The sequence below is a fragment of the Tenrec ecaudatus genome, chromosome 2, assembly GCF_050624435.1.
Source record: "Tenrec ecaudatus isolate mTenEca1 chromosome 2, mTenEca1.hap1, whole genome shotgun sequence".
Lineage (NCBI taxonomy): Eukaryota > Metazoa > Chordata > Mammalia > Afrosoricida > Tenrecidae > Tenrec > Tenrec ecaudatus.
This window is the reverse complement of record NC_134531.1, coordinates 213,870,664-213,894,161: the sequence shown is the minus strand read 5'-3', so window position 1 is coordinate 213,894,161 and position 23,498 is coordinate 213,870,664. Positions and strand designations below refer to the sequence as shown.

At 45.7% G+C, this 23,498-nt stretch overlaps 1 protein-coding gene across 1 annotated transcript in view; it reads right to left on the bottom strand.

The window, feature by feature from the left end:
* The window catches only part of DSCAM (DS cell adhesion molecule), a 646,922-nt gene that overhangs the window by 115,162 nt on the left and 508,262 nt on the right, over positions 1 to 23,498 (bottom strand). Inside the window, exons 17-19 of the mRNA XM_075542914.1 lie at positions 11,144 to 11,384; positions 9,488 to 9,634; positions 447 to 602 (exon numbers count right to left, since the gene is read on the bottom strand). Of these exons, the coding sequence (XP_075399029.1) occupies positions 447 to 602; positions 9,488 to 9,634; positions 11,144 to 11,384 (544 nt within the window). The remainder of the gene's footprint in view (positions 1 to 446; positions 603 to 9,487; positions 9,635 to 11,143; positions 11,385 to 23,498) is intronic.

Here is a 23,498-nt window from a genome sequence, read left to right as displayed (position 1 = left end):
CCGGAGTGCCTACTGGCAGCAAAAGGGCCACTTACGTTAATCTGAGAGGATAGTAAAAAGCATGTAGGATAAATATTACAGCTTTGTGACAAAGAACATTCCTGTTTAAAATAATATTGGGCATAAAAATGGGGGGAGGGGAAAGAGGAGGGAAACGAGAGACCGAGAAGAAGGAAAAGGAAAAGAGAGGTGGAGAGAGGCGGGAAGAGAAAAGCATTAATAAGTGAAGACAATACAAGAAGCTCATGGCTTGGCTTGCCCTGAGCCGGCGCGATCTGGGAGGGCAGCACACAGGTTGGTGGGGAACAAAGCTGAGAGCAGAGAGGTGAACTCTCAGATCGGACATTTCCAGAGATAGCTTCAGCCCAGCAATGCTCTGGGGACCCTCCAGCTAGTGGTGAAGGCGGAAACAGAGCTTTCCACCAGTGACTCCCCTCCCTTCTCACCATCTTCTTTGGTCCTGGTGAAGATCTGCTCACTTCGGACCCCGTCTCCAGCACGGGTGAAGGCCAACACCTGGATGCTGTAGTTGGTGTATTTTTCGAGCCCATCCAGCTCCAGGGAAGGCTGTGTGGTGGTGACGTTTTTAATGTCACCCAGCTCTAGAGAATAGGAATAAGAAAGGACAATCCCATTACCATCATCTCTCAATGTTCTCCTCCCCTGTACCACAAGCAGCCAACTGTCAGGCACAGAAATGACACAGCAGCACTGGGCACAGTCAATGAGTAACACAGCTGCCATGGGGTGATTTGACTCATGGTCAACCACTACAGGCCACTAGGCCGGAAATAGTATTGAAAAACAGAGCAATTCACTCCAACTTAAGGTAGACGCTGGACGGCTAACTGCAAGGCCAACAGTTCAAACTCACCAGCAATGCTACTTTTTGCTCCAAGACAATTCTACTATGTCCTATAGGGTTGACATGAGTTGGAATCAATTTGATGGCAGTGGGTTTTTTTAATTTGTTTTAGTTTTAAGTGTTATAAACCCAATGCTACTACCATGGCGATAACTCACAGTTGTTCATCAATCATATCCCCCCACACTCCAATGCCAAGAAGTCTAGGACCATATATCACTTACTATGTAAATATAATTCTCTAACTACTCATTGGGCTTGCAGGATGTAAATGGTTAACTTGTTCTGCTGCTAATTGAACAGATAGAAGATTGGGTTCACCTAGAGGGCCCTCAGAATAAAGGCCTAGTGGTCTAAGTAAGCACATTTTGCCACTGAAAATCTTTGGAGCACAGTTCTACTCTGCATACATGGGCTGCCCTTGCGTGGGAATCGACTCAAGACAATGAGCTATTCATTAGGAAGCTTAGCAAGTTGAGGTTCTTTCTTTCCAAAACTAAGTCTACTTCTTTAGCATGCATGTATTTTTAAGTACGTAACTTCTCAAAATTGAAGCCAGGATGAGATGGCTTGACAAACTTCTCCCTTTACCCGGTGTGAACCGCTCTCAGCATGGTTGGTGAAATGACATGCTGACATGCGAGAAACGTGGTGTTATCTAAAAGTGCTCCGTTTTCTGCAGTGGGATCAGCTAATAATATCCAAAGGTGGAACATTATGATCTTCCATCTTTGGCATATATATTCTACGTGGTAATTTTAGAAAACTTATAAATGAGGTTAGAATAAGTAACCTCAACTTGCATGGGTGTTTGGACCCTGAATTTTTCAAACCTGTCACCTGTTGGGCAAGGTCAGAGTAAGGAGACAGCCCAAGGGAGCTGATAGGGGGGCTTGATCGGGGGCCATTGATAGGGAGGCTTGGCAGTTTGCAGGGACACTAGGTACCATGTGTCTCGTTCCCAGACGTGTTGAGATGGGAGGCACGGCTCCACGAGGATTCCTCGCTGAGGAGCTGCCTCTGGGAAAGACCACCTTGGAAAACATTTAGAAAGCTATAAGCAGTACCTGTTGGTCTCTCTGTGCTGCTGACAGAGGGGCCTGTACGGCTCTAAGCATAAGTATTAACTCGCTTCACCTACACAATGCTCCCATTATTCATTGCCACAACCTATCAGGGAATGGAGACTAGTGCACGGATCAGTTGCTAGCGCGAGGAAAGGCCCAAGGTCTTAGAACCTAGCAGGGTTCCCGGCAGCATGGCCATCGAGTCAGGTACCGTGGCCTGGAGTGAGTCCACGGTCCACGCTCAGAGCCCTTCTGTCACTCTCTCCCCCAGTGAAAGACTGAAGAGGAGCCAAGACAGAGAGTCCAGAGCAGGCACGGTGGGCAGACTCAATGGACTTTCTCCTCTCCGCCTTTCTTGCCCCTCCTCCTGCAAGGCACTGCCTACAAGTTTGGAGCTGGACGGCCACCTGTTTTGTGATTTGGACGATCTCCGCACATCCTTTGTGTATCTGTGTGTGCTGGTCACCCCAAGGACCAGAGCGGAACTGTCTGGAGCAGAAAAGTAGAATTCCAGTAAGCACAGAGCAGGCAGGGCTGAAGGAACCCCAGGGGTCTGTCTAGTAGTTACCGTTGGTCTGCTAAGTGTGAGAAAAACCGCCTGAATCCACCAGGTGCTTCTCCTGAGAAAGATGAGGCTTTCGACTGCCCCAAAGACTGCCCCGATCCCTGCCGTCGAGGAGAAGCTGACTCACAGCAACACTCCTGGGGGTTTCCAAGTCTTTAACTCTTCACACGGGTCATGAGTGTAGACCGTCCCATTTTCTCTTGTGGAGCGGGTGGTAGTTTCAAACTGCCAACCATGCGGCTCTCAATCAGAACCCAATGTGTAGCCACTATGCCACCAAGCCCCAGCCTAGGAAATCCACCGTGGCAGTTCTACTCTGGCTTATAGGGTCTCTATGAGTCAGAATCAACTCACTAACAGTAGACTTTCTGTTTCATTTTGTTAGGCGGTGCAGATGTTTAGTCCACTCTTGTTTATGGCAAGAGTTGTGAGAGAAGTGGAGAGGGAGGCACTAAGAGGGACGTGTGGGTCATGTCCTGGGCCACAATCAGGAGACAAGCCACCTCTCACAGTTATTATGGTGGAAGGCACGTCCTCCTACAGTGTGTGTTGTGAGCCCCCCGCTCTGCATGTGGTTTGAAGGACCTTTGTGAATGGCGTGTTTCTGCTATGTTAGTGGAACGTGTTTCTGTTGTGTTGGCTTCTGTTCAGGGGAGCCGGCAGCCTCCTCCTCCTCCCATGGAGTGACTGGTGGGTTCAAACCACTGACCTTGTAGCGAGCAGCTCAACGGGTCGCCTGTTATGTCACCAGGGCTTCTGTTCTCCTGCTTCCTGGGGGAAAGATGGAGATTTCTACCCCCATCGTTACTGTCTTGGGACCCCACAGGGGCAGTTCTAGTCTGGCCTAGAGGGTCACTAGGAGCCAACGTTGATTCTAAGACATGATGCTACTGTGCGGTTACAGCCATTAGCCTTTATGTTAGTGGGTGAACACAAAGTGGTTTGGGTGCTATCGCCTTAAGAATGTTATTAAAAAGTACACAAGAACAAACACAGATACAGGTAGGTTAAAACTTAACACCTTATCATGCGTGTTCTTTTTGTCCATTTAACATGTGTTCTAGCTTTTATGATCTTCTGTTTTCTCTTTGACCAGGGGTTTACTTTGTTACTGTGTCTGCTCATTTCTGTGTGTTTTTCTTCATATGAAATCCAGCACAAATCAAACGTACTATCATCGCGTCGATGCCCACGCATAGGTGGGATAGTATATATGTGTTGAGCTGCTTACCATTGGGTCAGCAGTTCTGAACCATCAGCTGCTGATCCATAGGGAAGAGAGAGAGAGAGAGAGAGAGAGAGAGAGAGAGAGAGAGAGAGAGAGAAGGGATGGGGAGCTTTCCACTCCTGTAAAGAGTTCGTGTCATAAACTCACTGGTGTCGCTCTGCTCTGTCCTATGGAGTTGTTAGAAGTCTGTGAGATCCAGGTGAATCTACAGAGACAGTAACTGGATTCATAGCTTCCTAGGGTTAGGTCAGGGGAGGTGGCAGGGAAACAGGAAGCTGATAATGAGTACCAGAAAGATGAAAATGTTCTAAAACTGTGGTGATAATCACATAACTCTTTATAATATGTTCAAACCATTGAATTGTAGGATACGTGGATTAAACATCACAAAACTGTTAACATTAAAAAAAACAGGTTCCTAGGAATGATGAAAGCCTGCAAACTAAGACAAAATGGACAAATCTGGCTGAATCAAAATGCACAACCTTGATAAAAAAAAAAGATGCGCATCAAAGAAGTTTCTCAACAAACAACACTAAGAGATCAGTAGATTGAGGGAAAATATTTAAGAGTCATCTGTCTGATAAGGGTTTGATCTCAAGAATGTAGAAACAAATCCTACAGCTTAACAAGAAAATAAATAAAAGCAAACATCTCAACTGAAAAACAGGACGTGGATGGTAACAGAAATTTCACAAAATAATGAACACAAATGGGAAACAACTACCCGTTTTGAAGTTATATAGTTTGTTTTACAAAAAAGAAAGCTTTTAAAACAAAATATTGCATGTTCTCATTCAGACTCCATCTCATTCTCAACATGTTTCAAGGCAGAAAACAAAACAAAGTAAAAGGAGGGCGGCATGAACTTCTCTGAGGCAGACCCTGACCAGCACACATACACCCACAACTAGCTGACACCTAAATGTTGCTTCTTTTCAGAACCAACTGTCTTTGTCTCAGAGGAAGAAAAAAACAAAACAAAGTGTGCTAAGTACCTCAGATGCAGATGGAAACGGCGACCTTTCAAAATGGACAACGGGCCTAACAAATGCAGGTGAAGAGTTTCTGGCAGCTCTTAAAAATAATTTAACTTTTTGATAGGGAGAAAATGTGCGTACGTTTCTCCAGAGTTTTAAAATGGAATCTTTCCTATCAATTATGTTAGCCTGTTTTACCATAGCTGATGACATTAACAATGACAAAGTGACTTTCTTACATCTATGTCTGCGAGTACTTGGCGCGCAGCCAATCTTGGGAGTAGTAAAAATCTTTAATTCTTTCTGCTTCCTGGAGGTCTGTGAGTAGATGCGTATGTGATGCTGGCTCATTCGTGAGCAGGTAGTGTTCTTTACACACTCATTTACTGTTAGGTAGCAAGAGAGGGGGTTGTTCCCCTCCATGCTGAGGGGCCCTACAGGAGGCTGGAAGCCAACAAAGGCTAAAGGGCATGGCTAATTCAGGCCTCTAAGTGGAGCAGGGAGGGGAGAGGGGTGTGTAACACCTAGGTGGGCGGTACACCTGGACTGCCCCAATTTAAGCCAGGTGGACTTAATTCAGCCAACTGGGTCAACCAGTACTGTTGACCACGCCTCCCAGTGGAAGGCCCCAAAAACCCGGAGCCTGGAGACGACCACCACCCCCCTCTCTTTCCTGCTGCTCCCCTGCCTTCTGCTCTGCAGTGCTATGGGCTCTCGCTCTAGCCTCAGGTCCCCACGTGTGTGGGTGCAGTCCTGTGTTCAATTAACTGCAACACCTGAAACTTCTATCTTTTACAAAAACCCACTTAGATCTCAAACCAGGCTTCGGTGTGAATTCTTTGTCATGAGAAACCAAGGACTGAGGTATTTCTCACCAGAGAGATCCAATACTGTCACTGCTGAAATCACGTTAAATCTGCAGGCACCAAACTTTGCAGAAACTGTCTAAAGGGGACTTGTGGAGGTCTTGTGCACCCAGCAATCACATGACCCACCTCAATACCCACCCCCCACCCCCAAACAAACCCACTGTCCCACGGTCATCAAGTCGACTCTGATTTACTCTGCAGACAGCCTCGTCTCGCTCCCGGAGAGTGGCTGGTGGGGTTTGACCCAATAGCCTTGCAGTTAGCAGCTCAATACCTCTCCCATGGTGCGTTCAGGGATTGCATGCAGTTACCCGCTCATTGCAAAGGGTCTCTTGTATAGGTAGCAAAGTGGCTGTTTATAGGAAAGTTTGGGTTTTTGAGGATTTCTTTATGAAAGTAGAAGTGCATGTTGTATGTAATGCATGATTGATTCATCAAGCCACACGGTGCCTGAGTATGTAAACTATCTCTCAGATCTGCATACATTTTCAATACACTCCATGTAGAGAGCCTTATGCTTCTGGGCGCTCACGTTTGTGAAGGCATGGCTGGCTGAGCCATGTCAAGGACATCAACCACCAGAGGAGCTGGGGGCTAATAGGCATGATGAGTCCATATGAGATTTATGCAAACAGATGATAAACGAAACCCCCACATTCACTGCTGATGAATTGACTCAGACTTACGGGGAGCTTATAGGACAGAGAACTGCCTCATCGGGTTTCGAAGACTATAATCTTTACGGAAGCAGACTGCCATATTCTCCTGTGGAGCAGATGGTGGATTTGAACTGCCAACCTTTTGGTTAGTAAATGAGAGCTTAACCATTGCACCACCAGGGCTTTGCATAAGATGAATGATGTGGATGAATGACCCCTTCTGGAGTCTGGAAATGCTTATTTCCCACACGTACACTAGGAGTTGTTTTAGTGTAAGATTGCTTTTAGCTGAGTATGCCAGGAAGTGGAATGTTTTTAATCCAGAGGAGAAGTAGCTGACCAGAACAAGAACACACGAACTGTGATGACAAGGAATTATGTCAACTCGACTCTCCTGGGTAAGGCCAAGGCTGGAGCCCAACCTGTCACATGGTGTCACAGGCCTTTCATGTAAGAGAGAGAGCCTGAGCAGTCATCTCTTCCTTGGCCCCATGCCTTCTGCCAGAGCTGGATCTCTCATCTGGTTCCTCCCTCTCCTGCTGTGCTTTCTGCCAATCCCAGGAGCTGTCAGTGGACTGTCAGTGGACTGTCAGTGGATTGTCAGTGGCGGGTGCATTCGGTTGACTGCAGCCCTCTGCATGCACTAGCCTCGGCTTCACCATCCTGCTTCCACGAGTCAGGAGGCGCCTCCCTTGAGTCAGAATGGACATGCCTATTTCTATGACTGTGTAAACCATTTCAGGATAGAAATATCTCTCTCTGTTTACAATACATGCTAGTGTTACTGATTACTACTTCTCTACAGAACCCAACTTATGTACTGGTACCATAATAATAGTCTATCCATGACATAGATCACTTTTTCAAATGTTCATTGCTCTATATATCTGTGTGTGTGTGTTTAAAGCTGTTTATTTGGTTGGGGTGGTGGTGATGTGAAGTTGTTAAGGAATCAAGTTGAAACTGTTCATCTAGGGCTGCGGTTCTCAACCTGTGGGTCATGACCCTTTTGGGGGTCAAACAACCCTTTCACAGGGGTGACCTGATTCATAACAGTAGCAAAATTAGAGTTATGAAGTACCAACAAAAATAATTTGATGGCTGGGGTCACCACAAGATGAGGAACTGTATTAAAGGGTCACAGTGTTAGGAAGGCTGAGAACCCACAGACCTATGGGGTCGCCCAATAGGGCTATGAAATCTAGTTCATATTCGGGTTATACGTACGTATTAGCTTCTCTTACTCTGCCTAATGTAGAGTCTCCATCCAGGTGGAAACCACACCCTCTCTGCCTAGTGCCGTCCAGCACAGAGGAGCAGCTCCGTTAGCTAGCATGTCGGTAGGGGGGCGGATGGGTGGGTGGTTACAGCGTGCCTTCAGCACTGTGCATCATGAGAAGGTCTGGATCTGAATCAAGGAGTAGGCCCGGCCCTTGTGGCTGGGAGGCAGTTCTGGCTGCAGACATGAACAGCTACGTCTTGAACACCAGTATTTACTCGGCAAGTTGCAGTTATTTTGCAAATGTTTCTTCCTTCCTTTATTCGCAGACTGTTATAACAACAACACATGCAACCAGCATATTTGTTGTTGCTGCCTGTTCCTGCAACAGCACCCAGTCCAGCCATTAACGTGTTGGGTGACAGATAAGAACAGAATCTCCCGGGTGGGGGGTGGGGGAGAGAGTTCATTGGGAAAGACATGCCCACCTCAACCTGAGTCCCAATCATTGGCAGCTCCTACACTCTCTGAGACCCGCTTTTGTGTGTGTGTGTGTGTGTGTGTGTGTTTAATGAGTCATGTGTGTTCCAGGAATGAGTGCGTAGATGGGGCTCTGTTTGCAGAACCACCCCACGTGGGCCTAAGGAAGGACAGGGTTGGTTTGGGACAAGGTGTGCTCACACAAAGTCAGAGATCACCCACCGGAGTCCCCCCCTGGTCAGGTGGGCTGATCGAATCACCAAACTGGAGGAGGAGCCTGGCCAGGTACAGACGGTGCAGGAGGAAGCTAGGCGACTGACAGCAGGGAAGGATGCTGACGGGGCCAACTTTGGGAGGCCTGTCCTGCCAGGCATCGGTCACACGACAGAGTTCCAGGAGGGAAGCTTGGCCGACATGCACACCGTGATGGATGTTCTCTTAGGAAAAAGGCTAGCTGCCTTTCCAGTAGGGCTCTGCCTTCCCACAGTCTTGCCCAAACAAGCTGTAGGATTTTGGCCTACATTTTGAAAGAAAGCAACAACAACAAAGAAACAAAGGGGGAAGAGAGGAAGAAAGGAAATAATGGGGAAGAATGAAGAGAAAGCGATGAAAGGAAGGTACTAGAAAGTCTGCAGTGGGCCCTGCTTCCTGCGGGAGTTGCGGCACCACTGCTCAGACCCCAGGCCTGTAGTCTCACAGTCCAAATGCAGGAACTTAAGACGCTTCTCGGCAAAGTCCCTTTTGGGGAGCAGAAGAGGTCAATCTTGTAGGATTCAGACGTAACACTTGGTAGCTACTGGCTCAGGTGTCTCTGCTGGCAGCAGTGCGTGAGGGCGATGTCTTGGCATGGATGGTGTTGCTCTTGGGTGTCGTTGACTTGGCCCAATGCACAGTGACTCAACAGAAGGGACTGTAGCTGTGTCTGCACCACTGCCACAATCGCTGCCATGTCGGAGCCTATCGGTGCAGCCTCTGGTATCAGTCCGGCTCATTGAGGCTGCCCGTGTACTTCACCAAGCATTATGTCCTTCTCCAGAGAGTGCTCTCTCACAATGACAGGTCCAAAATACACAGACACACCCAATTAGAGAAACACACCTAGTCCACGCTTGCTCAAGGACCACCCCTCGCCTGTACTCCGAGTTCTTTCTTTGCCAGCATGGGATATTTGACATAGCTTTTATGTACCTGTCATTCCTGAGTTTAATGTGTTTGCAGCTAACTCAAAGGTTGGAGGTTCAAGTCCACCCAGACGTCTATTGGAACAAAGCAGTCTGGCAGTGAGTCTACTCCTGAGAATCAGTCTTTGAACACTGTATAGAGCATAGTTCTACTCTGACCCATATGGACACCAGAAGTTGGAGCCTACTCCAGAGCAGCAAAGTATAACGACAACAAATGTGCCTGATATAATGTTGGGTGAGGCATGAAAACGAAATAGCATGGGGAAAAGAGGATGGTGCCTATTTGTCTTGACCCCACAGTAGGAATGGGGTCTGCAAATTCCATTGTGTTTCCTGAGGGACAAATTCAACCCCCAGTTTAGTGTGCTTACCTCCGTCCATGAGGTTGGCCCAGTAAATGACTCGGAACCCCTGGAGAATTCCGTTCAGGGCTTCTTTGGAAAGCGTGGACCAGGATATTGATATGCTTTCTGGTGATGTTGCTATGGCTTGGACATTTTCAGGGGGGAAACTGGGCACTGAAATGAAATCATTAGACTCTGTAGTAACCGTGGGTGGTTTTAATTGTGAAAGCAATACTGAAGACACATCATTTACAGTACCAGTGTTCAAGCTAAACTGAAATTTGTCCTCAATGCCCCGAACAAAACACCTAACAACCACCACCCCCAAATTCCAAGTGCCGTTTACCCATACACACAGTTATTAGCTCAGAAAAGATCTTGAGTTTATGCTCAGGCCCTGCTGGACTTCCATAATTTCCCCTTCCACCTTTGCTGGTTTTCCGTTTATTAGCCTTTCCTCATTTTAAGCAGCTGAGTACATTTCTGATCAGATGATGGGAGTAAAGGGCCATTAATTGTCTGGCTTATTTTTGGATTAAAATAGTAGCTTCTGAGCTACTGTTTTAAGGCCCATTTATTCCACACACCCCACCTTCACCGTTTGTAATAGCTGGCATACAAACAGGGATTCCCACTATTGAAAGTGCTGAAGAGCAGAAACGTCATCCTAACTCGTACACTGGCCCTTCCCCACCATCGCCCCTTCCGAGATGAGAGTGTTTCATCAGAGGAAAGGGAAGCAGTGCAGTAAGCGACAGGTCAGAAGGTGATTGGGCCAATGGCAGCCCCGAGTTTGTGCAGACCGGGAGCACTGGGGCTGAGAGCACGCCTCATGATGAAAACTGAGGGTTGTAGTCAAAAGAAAAGGCACGTTGAGCCATTATTGCAAAGATTGTGAAATGAAAAGAAAACTCCACGGTCTTTGGGCTTCTGCTCATCTAAGACTTCTTTGCCTAGGGTAATGATCCAAAATTGTAGATATAAATCATAATCTGCTCCCGCAAACCTATGATCAAGTGGCTAGTTGCACACGAGGTGATTGCAGTCTAAGCTTGTTGCTTTAGAACCCACTCCTTGTTGCGATTGTTAACGCCTCCCCTGCCTTATTTCTGCACCTCCAGAGCCCCCTGGTTTTCCATGTACTTCTGTAGTTTATCATATTAGCATGTCAGAGTGCGAGGGAGATTTTATCCCCGATGGCCGCCAGGGGGCACTCAATCACTATCAGATTTACACAAGGAAGCCTGATCAGTCATTTTCCTTGGGTCTCAGAATACCTGATAATATTAAGCAATCAATTAAAAAAATAGAAAAATGCAGAAAGAAACCCCTTTTTAACATTGCTTTAGGAGACGTTCTTAGAAGATCAGATTGCTACATTCCAGTCAGACTGGAGGAACAATTAAGAAAGGCTGGATTTCACTCAAGCTTGAAATAAAAGAGGGAACAAGAATGGATTTGGGCTTTGGGGCTAGATTCTGCCAAGGACGTGCTCCAGTCCATTCAGCTCCTGGGTTAAGTAGAGGAGCTTCTTCCCCTCCAGAGACCCTGCCGGCCCTGTCGCCCTTGTCACTGCAGAGAGCCAGACTACAGGGACCACCCCCCCACCCCCGATGTCACACCGAAATAGTGAAATAGTCCCGTAGGAGCGCCATGACCTTCCCCGCCCCTCCTCAGCCATACCATCCTCGAGGGTGGTGGTGATGATTTCCTGAGAAGAAGGTCCCGTTCCGGCCCGGTTGCAGGCCTGCACCACCAGGCCATACTGGGTGAACTTATTTAGGTTGTCCAGGGTGTAAATCTCACTGTCCCCAGTGGTGTCAATACTGATGATGTTGAACTGGAAGTTGCCCCCGGTGCTGTACTCTCGGTATCCTATTTGGTAGCCTCGGATGATCCCATTCTGCAAGTGCTTCTTGGGAGCCTACACGGGAACAGGAAAGAAAAGAAGACACTGAAGAACCCCTGAGGTGCGACAGGGATGAAATCACCCCACCCCCACGTAGAGACTCTTCCAGGACACAGAAATATATTCAAACAAGAAGTGTAACTGTAGTGGTAAGGGCATCATCCCAGCGTACTCACCCACAGGGCTTGCTGTTGGCGCGCGTTCATTCCTGCTTTACCTGACCCGTGCATTCAATTCCTACCACAACCCTGGGAGATGACAGTCCTGTTACCCACCTTTTACAGCTATGGACCACAGGGGCAGTGATAAGCCAGGGATGCACACTGATCAGTGGATATCTGAGAAGCAGGTAGCCCTGCTGGAGGCCGGCCTCCCCCTCCCTTCTCAGCCTCTGCCCCACACCGTCTTCCCTGATTGGTTGAGACTTTTCACGTGGCAGATTGAGGTGTGGTGCTTCCACGCATAACAATGATCACACAGGGAAGCCATTCTTCCTTGTACCTGTGTATTGAGCTTGCAGACACTGTGCCAGGCTTTGATTTCAATGTGTTCTAGAAGTGAGTTTGCAAACTGAAGCTTGTAAGTCCGGTCCCTCTCTCCCTCTCTGATCTCATTGGAGCTCTTGTTGTTGTTTTGTTTGGGGGTATATTCTTGTTTTTGCAAGTCTATCTAGATAAGATAGGTGGGATGAATAATCCAGAGTAGAAAACAACAGGATTGACTGTTCCAGGGTCGGACGTGGGGACACGGGAGAGGGGGAGGTGAGGGAAAGAAGGGGGTGCCAACAAACCCAGGGACAAGGAATCAGCAAGTGATCTAAAATTGATGGTGAAGATGGTGCCCGGCTGTCAAAAGATATAGCATTAGGGTCTTAAAGACTTTAAGATAAACTAGAAGCAATCTAGCTGAGAAGCAACAAAGCGCACGTGGAAAAAGCACACCAGACTGTGTGATCATAAGGTATTGATGGGATCGGGTATCAAAGACCCAGAACAAAATATCATATTTATGTGAATGAGGGAGAGAACGGAGTAGAGACCCAAAGCCCATCTGTAGACAATTGAACATCTCCTCACAGAATGGTCATAAGTAAGAGAGGAGCCAGTGAGGGTGCAGTATATGAAACACACAGTTTTCCTCTAGTTCTTTAATGCTTCCCCCTATCATGACCCCAATTCTACCTTACAAAATGTGGCTAGATTAGAACATGTACACTGGTATAGATAAGAGCTCCAAACACAGGGAATCCAGGACAGATAAACCCCTCATGACCAATAATGAAAGTAGCAATACCAGGAGGAGAAGTGGAAGGTGGGGGGAAGAAAGGGAGAACCAATAAAAATGATTAAACTATATCCGCCTCCCAGGGGGACGAACTACAGAAAAGTGAGTGAAGGGAGACAATGGTTGGTGTAGGACATGAAGAAGAATATACATATAAATTATCAGGGCTCATGTGGGAGGTGGGGTAGGGAAAGGAGTGGGGAAGCAATGAGCTGATACCAAGGGCTCAAGTAGAAAGAAACTGTTTTGTAAATGATGATGGCAACATATGTACAAATGTGCTTGACACAATGGATGGATGGATGGATTGCAATAGGAGCTATAAAAACTCCCAATAAAATAGTTTAAAAAGAAAAGAAAAACGAGGCTCTCTACCCCCATGTAAAGCTAACACTCTAGCAGGACTTTCAACGACAGCGACCTTTCCAAGTTGACAGGTAGAATGTGAAGGGTCCTGAGCGACAAGGCAGGGAACCGGCCTTCTTGCAACAAGGCCTACGTTCCTTGGGGATCATTTGGGGGTGATTCTGGCTCATAGCGATCCTATGAGAGAACAGTGTACCAATTCAGAGACAGAGCATTTTGCTAGCCATAGTTGGCTCTTTTTTTAGAAGGCAGACCCTTCTCCAGCTCTCCCTAAGACCCACTCCCAGGGGATGGACAAGTAGTCAGTTCTCTGCAGGTCTTTGAGCAGTCAACACATGTGCGCAGATGTCTGTATGCTTTTGTTGTTAGGTCCATCGAGGCAGTGCTGCCCCACAGCAACGCTGTGCACAACAGAAAGACACTCTGCCCAGTCCTGACCATCCTCACAATTGTTCTTATGCCTGATCCATTGGTGCAGCCACTGCGCTAACCTCTCTCCTTGAGCGCCTTCCTCTGGTCCGCATGTGAGAGTGTAAGCCTACGGATGTATGTATGCATACACCAAAACCTATGTGACGCCTTATCCTTTGATCTCCTGGTGGACCCGTTTTAAAGTTGGTTCAGGTTTTCTTATTTTCTGCTTTCTTTTTCACAGAGATTTTTCTGTTTGTTTTGCTACTTCTATTGGTTTTATTGTTGGTGGTGGTGGTTTGGTTCCTGGTTTGTTTTGTACAATTTTCTGTATGTGACAGAAATTCAAGACAACTAAATCTATAGATAGTGTGGCGGTTACATAATCTCCTGTCAACTTGTGAAGGGGTGGAGTCTAGCCTGCGCGAAGGAAAGAAATAGTTCACTGGAGGCCAGATACAGTCTCTCTTGGTTCGACTCCCTGCGGGTGATTCCTGTTAACAAGCCACATGGAGCTACACTGATAGACCCAGAGCCCTAGAGCTGGAGAAGCCACCTGGAGACCCACATCAGTGCTGAGATGCTTCTACCACCACTGGATCCATAAGACTTTCTACCCACTGGCCTATCATCTTCCTGCATTCAGCGTCATTGCATGGCTGCATGAGTCTGAAGAGGAATTTATGGACTAGTATCGACATGTGGGGTAATATCGGACTTACGGACTTGATCTGGACTGGGCTGGGATATTTTCTTAATGTATAATTGCTTTTTGATATACAGTCCTCTTTTATACACATATGAGTCTCCCTGGATTTGTTTCTCTAGTCTACCCGGACTAACAGTGGATTACTAATTAGCTGGGTGCATCGCAGGGGAGGCTGTGGGCAAGTAAGTAGCTAACAAACACTGAGTTTGAGAAAGGAGAAAACGTTCTCAAATTAATTGTGGTGATGATTGCACAATTCTGAATATGATCGAATGATTAAATTGTATGACATGTGACTTTTATGCCAATAAAATTATTGAAAATGAAAAAAATTGAGTTTCAAAATACAAAAGATATATATGTTTACACACACATATGTATACAAATTATAAGACCATAGATTTTCCCTGAATTGTTTAAAGCCCTCCTTGTAGATGTATACCCATGGACGCATACATAACATCTTGAGCTCTCAGAGCTCTGAAAACCCGGCTCTGTGCTGAACTTGCCGTTCGCTCAGTTGGAGAGCAAGGGTAAACACCGAAGCACTTGAGAGACTCTACAGAACCGCGAAGTGTCTGTGTGCAGGCATTGGAGGGTGACGGCCAGCAGGCATGGAGAAAGTGGCCCGTGAGAGTGGTCTGAAGCGGTATGAAGAGGCAAACCCAGGTGGCTTTGGAAGAACGGGTGGGACCCAAGGAAGTGAAGAGGAAGATGCCACGGGAGGAGCCGGCTTCTCCCACAGAGCCGCTGACCGTGCAGTTAAGCAACCCAACGCATAACCCACTCTGCCCCCAGAGCTCCGGAGCCTCTCCTGGCAGAGGCTGTAACATGCACAGCCTGGAGAAAGGACAAGGTGGGGCTGGCCCTTGCAAAGCAGCGGAATCTGAAGGAGGGGAGTTTGGAGCGTGAGAAGTCAGAGAAGCAGCTAAGCCAATGAATAAAGCCAGTAAATTATGAAGACCATCTGCAATGTCGTCTCTCGGCAGGATTAGGCGCCTGGGCTGTGTGTAGACGTTAGGCTGCTTTACCCAAGAGAAGTAAAGCCACGCTCCACTGCCAGAGCAAGTCTCTTCCTGCTGGCGGCGCTCTGGGCCCAGTCTGGATGAGTGCTGTGTGCAGAGAGCAGGGGAGCAGCCACGACACCATTTCTTCTCCTAGTCCAGTCAACAGCGAGTCCTATGTAACAATCCGTACTTGCCAATCATATGCAAACACATGGGCCCCACTGAGCCAATAGGGAAGGGTGCTGCAGTTGTTCTCTGTGTTCTGAAAGAGGATGCAAAGATTTTAGATTTTCACAACTCATTTCCAAGGATATTGTTTTCCTACCGGTACTGAACTACTTTTCTATACTGAATCATTAAATCAGATTTCCTAACAAAAGTCATTGAGAGTCAAATTTAAACAAAGGTAAGTTCTCCTGTTTCACAGTTTGCTTGTTTTTAATTCTTAAATGCAGTGGTCACAATGGCGTTCGTCGTTGCTGTGTGCTGTTGAGTTGATTCTGTCTAACAGTCATGCCGTGTGTCAGAATAGAACTGCCCGTAGGACTTTCTTAGGAAATCTTTATGGAATCAAAAAGCAAAACACCGAACCCACTGCTGTTGAGTCCACTCTGACTCATAGTGACCCCATAGAATAGGGTAGAACTATACCTATGGGTTTGTGAGACTATAATTCGTTACAGCACTACCGAGCCTGTTCATCTTTACTCAGAATGGCTGGTGGGCTCGAAGCGCTGACCATGCCATTATCAGCCCAGTGCATAAGCACTACGCCATCTCTTTTTCTGAGGAGCTGCTGGATGGCTTAACACTACCAACTTTCCAGTTTGCAGTCGTGTGCTTAACCATTGTGCCTCCTTGTGCCCGACGTATTAAATGTTTAAAATTCGTCATTCATTCTCATCAATGGTTCAAGTGACTTGCTTTAAGATGTGAATCCTTTCTAAGTTATCAACTCAGAAGTCACTGTACAGAGTGATACCTTCAGGTGATAAGGGAAGTGTTGACCAGGGAAGCTAATGGCTCACACACAAGCCAATTGGGAAGCTGGCGCAGGCCCGAGGGGTGTTTTCCTCTGTTGTGTACGGGGCGCTGAGGGTCCGAACAGACTCTAGGGCAACAAGAACAACTACAACCTACCTAGTGTTGATGATCTCGTTCTTTGGCTAAAATGTTTTGTAGAAGAATTATTGCCTCACACTAAGCGTATTTGGGCAGTATTCCTACACAGCTTCTACCTACCTTCTGAATATTCAATTAAATGAACCCTTCAGTACATAAGCAAAGCAGTCTCATGGTTGTCTTCATATTCTGCACACCTGTTGGGTATCGTTTCTTTTCCACTTCCTTTTCTTTCATGGTTATAATCCCATGTTTATTCCAGTCTTTCCAACTCATTTTATTCTGATGATGCTTTATTTTTTTATGATGTTTTATTTAATTTAACCTTTTCCCCATTGTTAGGGACATTGCTTTTTCCTAATTTACTTTCTACCACAAATATAACATGTAGTTTGTGTGTGTAGTTTCTGTGATTTTTGAGTTTATTTATAACACTATATTCTTCGGCGTGGTTGACTCTCTTATTAATATAACTTTTTAGGTTATGCTTCCATTGGTTGTTAACAAGATAAGAGTGTGTAGATGTGCAATACAACGAGCAGCGTTACCGACCACATTTATCCAATGGAACAAATAAGAGCTCTCCTCTGTTTTTATTGCTATTTTGCTTCTGAAATGAAATATGCTAAATAGACTTATGAGTTATTTAAAGGTTGTTGTAGTCTAAGCAATCTATAGGTGTCACGTAGAGTAATTTGTCCTACCGGAGAAAGAAGTGGTAGGTGATTCATGTACACAAGAAACAGTTTAATGCTGGAGTCTTAGGCCCACCACCCGTGCATTTCTAAAATCATCTGAGAGAGGAAGTGTGGGTGGCGTAGGGGAGGACTGTTCATGGGTGTCGGCCTCTTTATGGGTTGGTGAAAATATTCAGGAGATAGCATGGCAATGGGTGTACAAGGAGAGAATTGTACCTTTCAAACAGGAATGCTACATTAATTAAACCTCAAGAAGGCTACTTCCATGAGTTGGAATCATGTTTAGACTACTTATCTCTCTACTTCTAGAACAATAATTGTCTATAGCATCACCATTATTATGAAGACCACCAATCAACACGCTCCACTGCCACCATCTCCACCGAACCAGCATTACTACCACCGATAGCAACACAACCACGTCTTACCACCACCTTTATCATCACTACCACCATCACCGTCACCATGGCCAATATTATCTGTACTTCCTCCTGGACAACCACCACCACCACTAGACTACCCGCATCTCCACCAACGTCACCCAACGACATTGTCATCACAACTACCGCCACCACTTGTCCTCTCCATCATTTATGGAACACTTGCTTTTCCCTAAACTGTATAATTAGCAGGTGCTGTGGGTGGGTTCCCAGTTGCCTTCCCATTGACCTCAAACAGCTTCACTACCCCTCTTTACAAACGATGAAATTGAAAGTCCAAGAGGTTGCAACTTTTATAAAGGGAAATGTAGAGATGGAATTCTATCCCAAGTCTAATGAATAATTGCATTTAATTTTAATCACTAGTCTTTAGTACGCTAAGAATTTAACACTAACCTAATAAATAATATCAAAGAGCCCCAAATTGCTTTACTTTCTTTTTGGCACAGCACGTTCACAAGGCTTGGAGAGTCGTGGCAAACAAACTATGCACAAGACATTTTACTTCTCTAAAATACTTAAGAAACTGCTTTAAAAAGAAAATTAAAGTATTTTCTTGGACAAAGTCAAACCAATGTGCTAAAGAAATAGGGGAAATCTATAAATTATAGGCTGACATGTCAGATTTGAATTTTTAGATGTACTAGGATTAAAGGAATACTTGACATCAAAAGAAGTAACACAGAACTCCTAAAAATACCCATAAATGCAGATTTTCTACATTAATCCATTTGTTTGACAGTATTCTTCTTATAGTTTGAAAGTTAGTAACTAATATACTTTACTTAAAAACTGGGGTAACGCCTTAAACACAACTGCTCGAGTCATGTGGTGATTGATTGATAAGGCTCAATTCTCTACTTATGCAAAACCTGAACTAGATAGAGATGGTTTCTGGTACAGGTAAGAGACGGTAACCTAATACAGAAAGCCCTTTTAGAATACAAAGCTAACTAGCATTAGAAAGAAAACAATTGTGAAACATGTAAGATTTATCACTAGGTTTTGTGGTACTATGTTAGTAGGTCTAATAGGATAGGGAGAATAAAAAGAGAAGACATCAAGTAGGAATCTTAAACAATATTTTAAATCTGGGTTGCAAAACGCGGAGGAGACACTTTGTCTAAGAAGTCTCCTTTAGCAATCCCTCTGCCTCCCCAAATATCAGGGGTTCCTTTTGTGGCCGCTGGGCCCTGCCGCAGGAGTCTGGGTATTATAATGCCCCTCTGTACTGGCTCGCTGACTCCATGAAGAAGTGTGGGCATTCTAATTCTTTTACATTTCCCCTGGTCACCAACCCCCCTTGAAAGAATGTCCTTCCTCGTGTTTTCAACCATAAAAGCCCTACTATTCTCAAAGGATCAACTCAACATTTTACTCCCCAGGGAGACCTCTCTTCCCACTGGTCACCTCTGGCACTCAGTGCTCTCCCATCAATTCAATGGTAACTAATCATTTAGGCCTCCTCTGTGGCCAGCATTCCATATCAAATGTCTGGCTTCCAAAATGTTGACCATGTAGTGGTGCTAACAAACCCAGGGATAAGGGAACAACAAGTGATTCAAATTGGTGGTGAGGAAGGTGTAGGAGGCCTGGTAGGCCGTGATTAAGGGTGACGTAACCAAGAGGAATTACTAAAACCCAAATGAAAATTGAGCATGGTAGTGGGACAAGAGGAAAGTAAAAGGAAATAGAGGAAAGAACTAGGAGGCAAAGGGCATATAGAGAGGCTAAATAAAGACATGTACATATGTAAATATATTTATATATGAGGATGGGGAAATAGATCTACGCACATATATTTATAGGTTTAGTATTAAGGTAGTAGATGGACATTGGGCCTCCACTGAAGTACTCCCTCAATGCAAGAATATGTTGTTCTACTAAACCAGCATTCTATGATGCTCACCTTCCTGACACAATCACTGAAGACAAAGCAGGTGAATAAGCAAATGTGTTGAAGAAAGCTGATGGTGCCCGGCTATCAAAAGATACAGCTTCTGGGGTCTTAAAGGCTTGAAGGTAAACAAGCGGCCATCTAGCTTAGAAGCAAACAAATCCCACATGGAAGAAGCATACAGTCTGTGTGATCATGAGGTGTTGAAGGGATCAGATATCAGGCATCATCAGAACAAAAAATCTTATCATTGTGAATGAGGAGGGGAGTGGGGAGTGGAGACCCAAAGCCCATTTGTCGGCCACTGGACATCCCCTTCAGAAGGGTCTCGGGGAGGAGACGAGTCAATCAGAGTGTGATGTAGCAACGATGAAATGTACAACTTTCCTTTAGTTCCTAAATGCTTCCTCCTCCCCCACTGTCATGATCCCAATTCTGCCTTACAAATATAGCTAGACCAGAGGATGTACACTGGTACAGATAGGAACTGGAAACACGGGGAATCCAGGTGGATGATCCATTCAGGACCTGTGGTGTGAGTGGCCATACTGGGAAGATGGGCTGGAAAGGGGGGACCGATTACAAGGATCTACATATAACCTCCTCCCTGGGGGACGGCCAACAGAAAAGTGCATGAAGGGAGACGTCAGACAGGGCAAGATATGACAAAATAATAATTTATAAATCATTACGGATTCATGAGGGAGGGGGGAAATGAGGAGCAGATGCCAGGGGCTTATGTGGAGAGCAAATGTTTTGAGAATGATGAGGGCAATGAATGTACAAATGTGCTTTACACAATTTATGTATGTATGGATAGTGATAAGAGTTGCATGAGCCCCTAATAAAATGATTAACAAATTAAAATAATAAAATAAAATCTTAACCATCAGCTGCTGGAGTGCAGGGTCCTTTCCACAAGCATGTGTTTGATCTCACCCTCTTCCCTCCCCAAATCATGGTTCCAACACAGTGGACGTTCTCACAAGATATTACTGTAGACAGAGAAGAGAATTTTTAAAAATCTAGGGAGAAATCCTCCAGTGGGCGAGGGAGCACTTGCATTGTGGATTTAAGCACCTGGCAATCCAAGCACATTCCAGGCAGGGTAAGGTGGTATCTGCGAGCCTGCCTCCAGAGCGAGTATTCTGCTTTCCCCTGTGCTCAAATCCCTTTGAGTGAACTGCCTGTCCCAGGGAAGGCCTCACCTGTGCCAGACCACTGTTCCCAGGTGATGAGGAACTGTTTTTCCAAGCTGAGCCTCACATGTCTTTCATTTACCTCTGGGTCTAGGAAGGGCTCAGACTCGGCTTGCACTTGTCTCTTTTCTCTGCCGTCCGTCCGGAGTGTCCTCTCTCCTTTCCAGCCCTGTCTCTGCTCGCCCCTCTTTCTTCTTTCTCCTTTTTGCAGTCTCTCCAAACAGCCTTCTTTCATCCTTGCTGGGGCGATTCCTCCAGCCTCCAAATCCCTCCCAACCCCCAATTCTTTTAAGAAAGAGCCTCTTTTGATCTCCATGACAACAGGCGCGCTGTGTCAATTTATGTGTACGCTTTGCCAGGGATGGTGTTTTAGGTGTCCATCCAAAGCAGCCTGCCAGCTGCGGTGGCAGGTTCCTCTCCCTTTAGAGAGACCGTGGAAGGGGAGCCTCCTGGAGGTGAATCATGAGAAGAGGTACATTGCAGAAAAGCCCCAGCCACGCCCGGTTTTCGGCATTCCTTCCTTCCTCCTGGCTTCTCAGGGTGAAGGCAGGGGTGGTCCTGTGGACCACAGACCTGGGCCCTTGATGATCACGGGACTATGCGGGCACTCTCAGTCACTCCACAGGTAGATGAGTGGTACAGTTTCTCTTCCAAGCCTTCAAATTGACTTAAACTGGGACCTGCCTTCATCCACCTTGAATTCCAAGGGTGGTGGTCTGTCCGATGCATCTTCTGGTCCGTCCTCCCTCTACACCCTTTCTCCTCTCCGACAGCAGCAGCTCCCCCATCAGTCAGTTCAGCGAACGGCTGTATTCAAGCTTTCACACATTAACTGAGGACCACTCCTAAAACCAACTCACATATTTCAGTCTCATCAGAAATTGCCATGGACTATTACTCAGTCTAAGGATCCCTGGCGGTGCTATCCGATAGAGCACCAGACTGCTGACGACAAGGGTTCAAACCCGCCAGTCTTGCCTTCAGAGAAATACGAGGCTGGCTGCTCCTGTACAAATTTGGAAAACCTTAGACACCCTACATAAGATCGCTACGAGTCTGAATTCATTCTATGGCAGAGGGCTTGATTTTTTGTTTTGTTTCATTACCAAAGAAATAAATACATAAAACCTTGCCTTCATAGTGATTTTAACTCACAGTGACCTTCAAGTACAGAGTAGAACTGTCCCAAGGAATTTTTCAGGCCCTCATCTTCAGGGAAGCAGACAGACCCCTCCCCCCCACTAACTCCCTTTCTCCTCCGGAGCTGCTAGTGGGTTCAAACTGCTGACCTTTCCATTAGCAGACTCGTGCTTAACCACAGTGCCACCAGGGCTCACAAAATTAAGAGCTTGGCTGCCAACGAAAAAGTCCAGTATTTCAAACCCACCAGCTTCCCTGTGGGAGAAAGATGCGACAGCTGGCTTGTACACAGATTAGAAATTTCTGGGGCAGGTGAACACTGTCTTATAGTGTCGATATGCGTCAGAATTCACTGGATGGCAATTGGTTTGGATTTTTTGGGTTCGTTTTTATTATACATAGAAGAAGGAAAAGAAAAATGCTAGGCTACTAACTAAAAAGTTGATTATTTGAATCCATCCAGGGGCTTCAGTTCTCTGGCGGAAAAATCCAGATGGTTGGTTCCTGTACAGATTGCCATCTAGAAAACACTATGGGTTAGTTCTACTCTGTCACATGGCATTACTATGGGTCTGAATCCACTTGATGTCAGTGGGCTTAAGGATGCCTCCATTAGCTGGAATTCTCGAGGATTGGGGCGGGATGGTGTTTTGGTTAAAAGTATTCACCCAAACCTCCCAAATGCTCCCAACTCTGTCAAATCGCTAAGTACTCAAATCTAATGTGGACCGCATCAGTTTGTTGTGTAACACTGCTCACTCTAAATACAATTCTCGTCCGCAGGGTCTGATACTGAAGGTTGGGGAATTGGAAAACTCATTCTAGGGATTTTTATCTTGCGTCATCATCCTTTAGATAATTGTTCTCAGTGCCACAGTGTTCAACAGGAGGACATTTCATATTGCGGGCACCGGACTGCTAAGCGCTCCTTCCTGTAAAGATTTTCAGCCTCAGGACACGTGCATCGTGTTGCTAGGAGGCAGAATGTGGGAGAGAGACGGATTTCTACTCCCGTTAACAGGTACCATTCTGGAAACTCACAGGGCTGCTCTGAGCCAGCATGGACTCGGCGTCAGTGAGAGGAAAAAAAAAAAAGGTCAGAATTCTTTTGATGGCAGTAGATATATGAATCTAAAGACATTTCTAATTTAAGCAAAATGAAATCAATAAGGAGCCTATCGTTTTTCCATCTCTGCTTCAGATTGCATTATCTAGATCAATGTTTTAAAATAATAATTAAAATATTAAAGATTATATCTAATTAATGCCTCTTAAAATGATATGTAAAATTGATGCTCATTCGTCTGTCATGAATTTGCATAAAATGGTGTGGTGGTGGTAACACAAATCTGAGACTGACCAGAAGAGAGAAAGTGACCCAAACCAGTCACAAGGGCGGCCCTGTGTCAATCCCAACTCAGAGTAGAACTGTCCCATGGATGTTCACAGCTGTGAACCCTTAGAAGCACCTTGCCAGCTTCAACCCACCAGAATTTTCATTCATAGTTCAGTGTTTCATCATTTGAATCACCCATGGAATCTCCAAGAAGGTGGTAGACACTCATAGGAGAGTCCTGTCCTGTCAGCATTTTGGACAACATTTTGGGATAGAGACTATAAAACAAACTTTTCTGAAAATCAAAGAATTTTTTTTTGGTTCATCATTTTCAGATACGTTATCAATATTTGTGATCAATTATCTAAATCTTCAACTATCCTTTCTGATTTTGAGAAAATCCAGCAATTATCCACAAAAACCATTCAGTAGAGTGAATTAAATTTACTCAAATTCTTTCCATTTTCAGACGCATGTGGGGCAAGAGCTAGAAAATAAGTCTTTCATGCTATTTTTCATT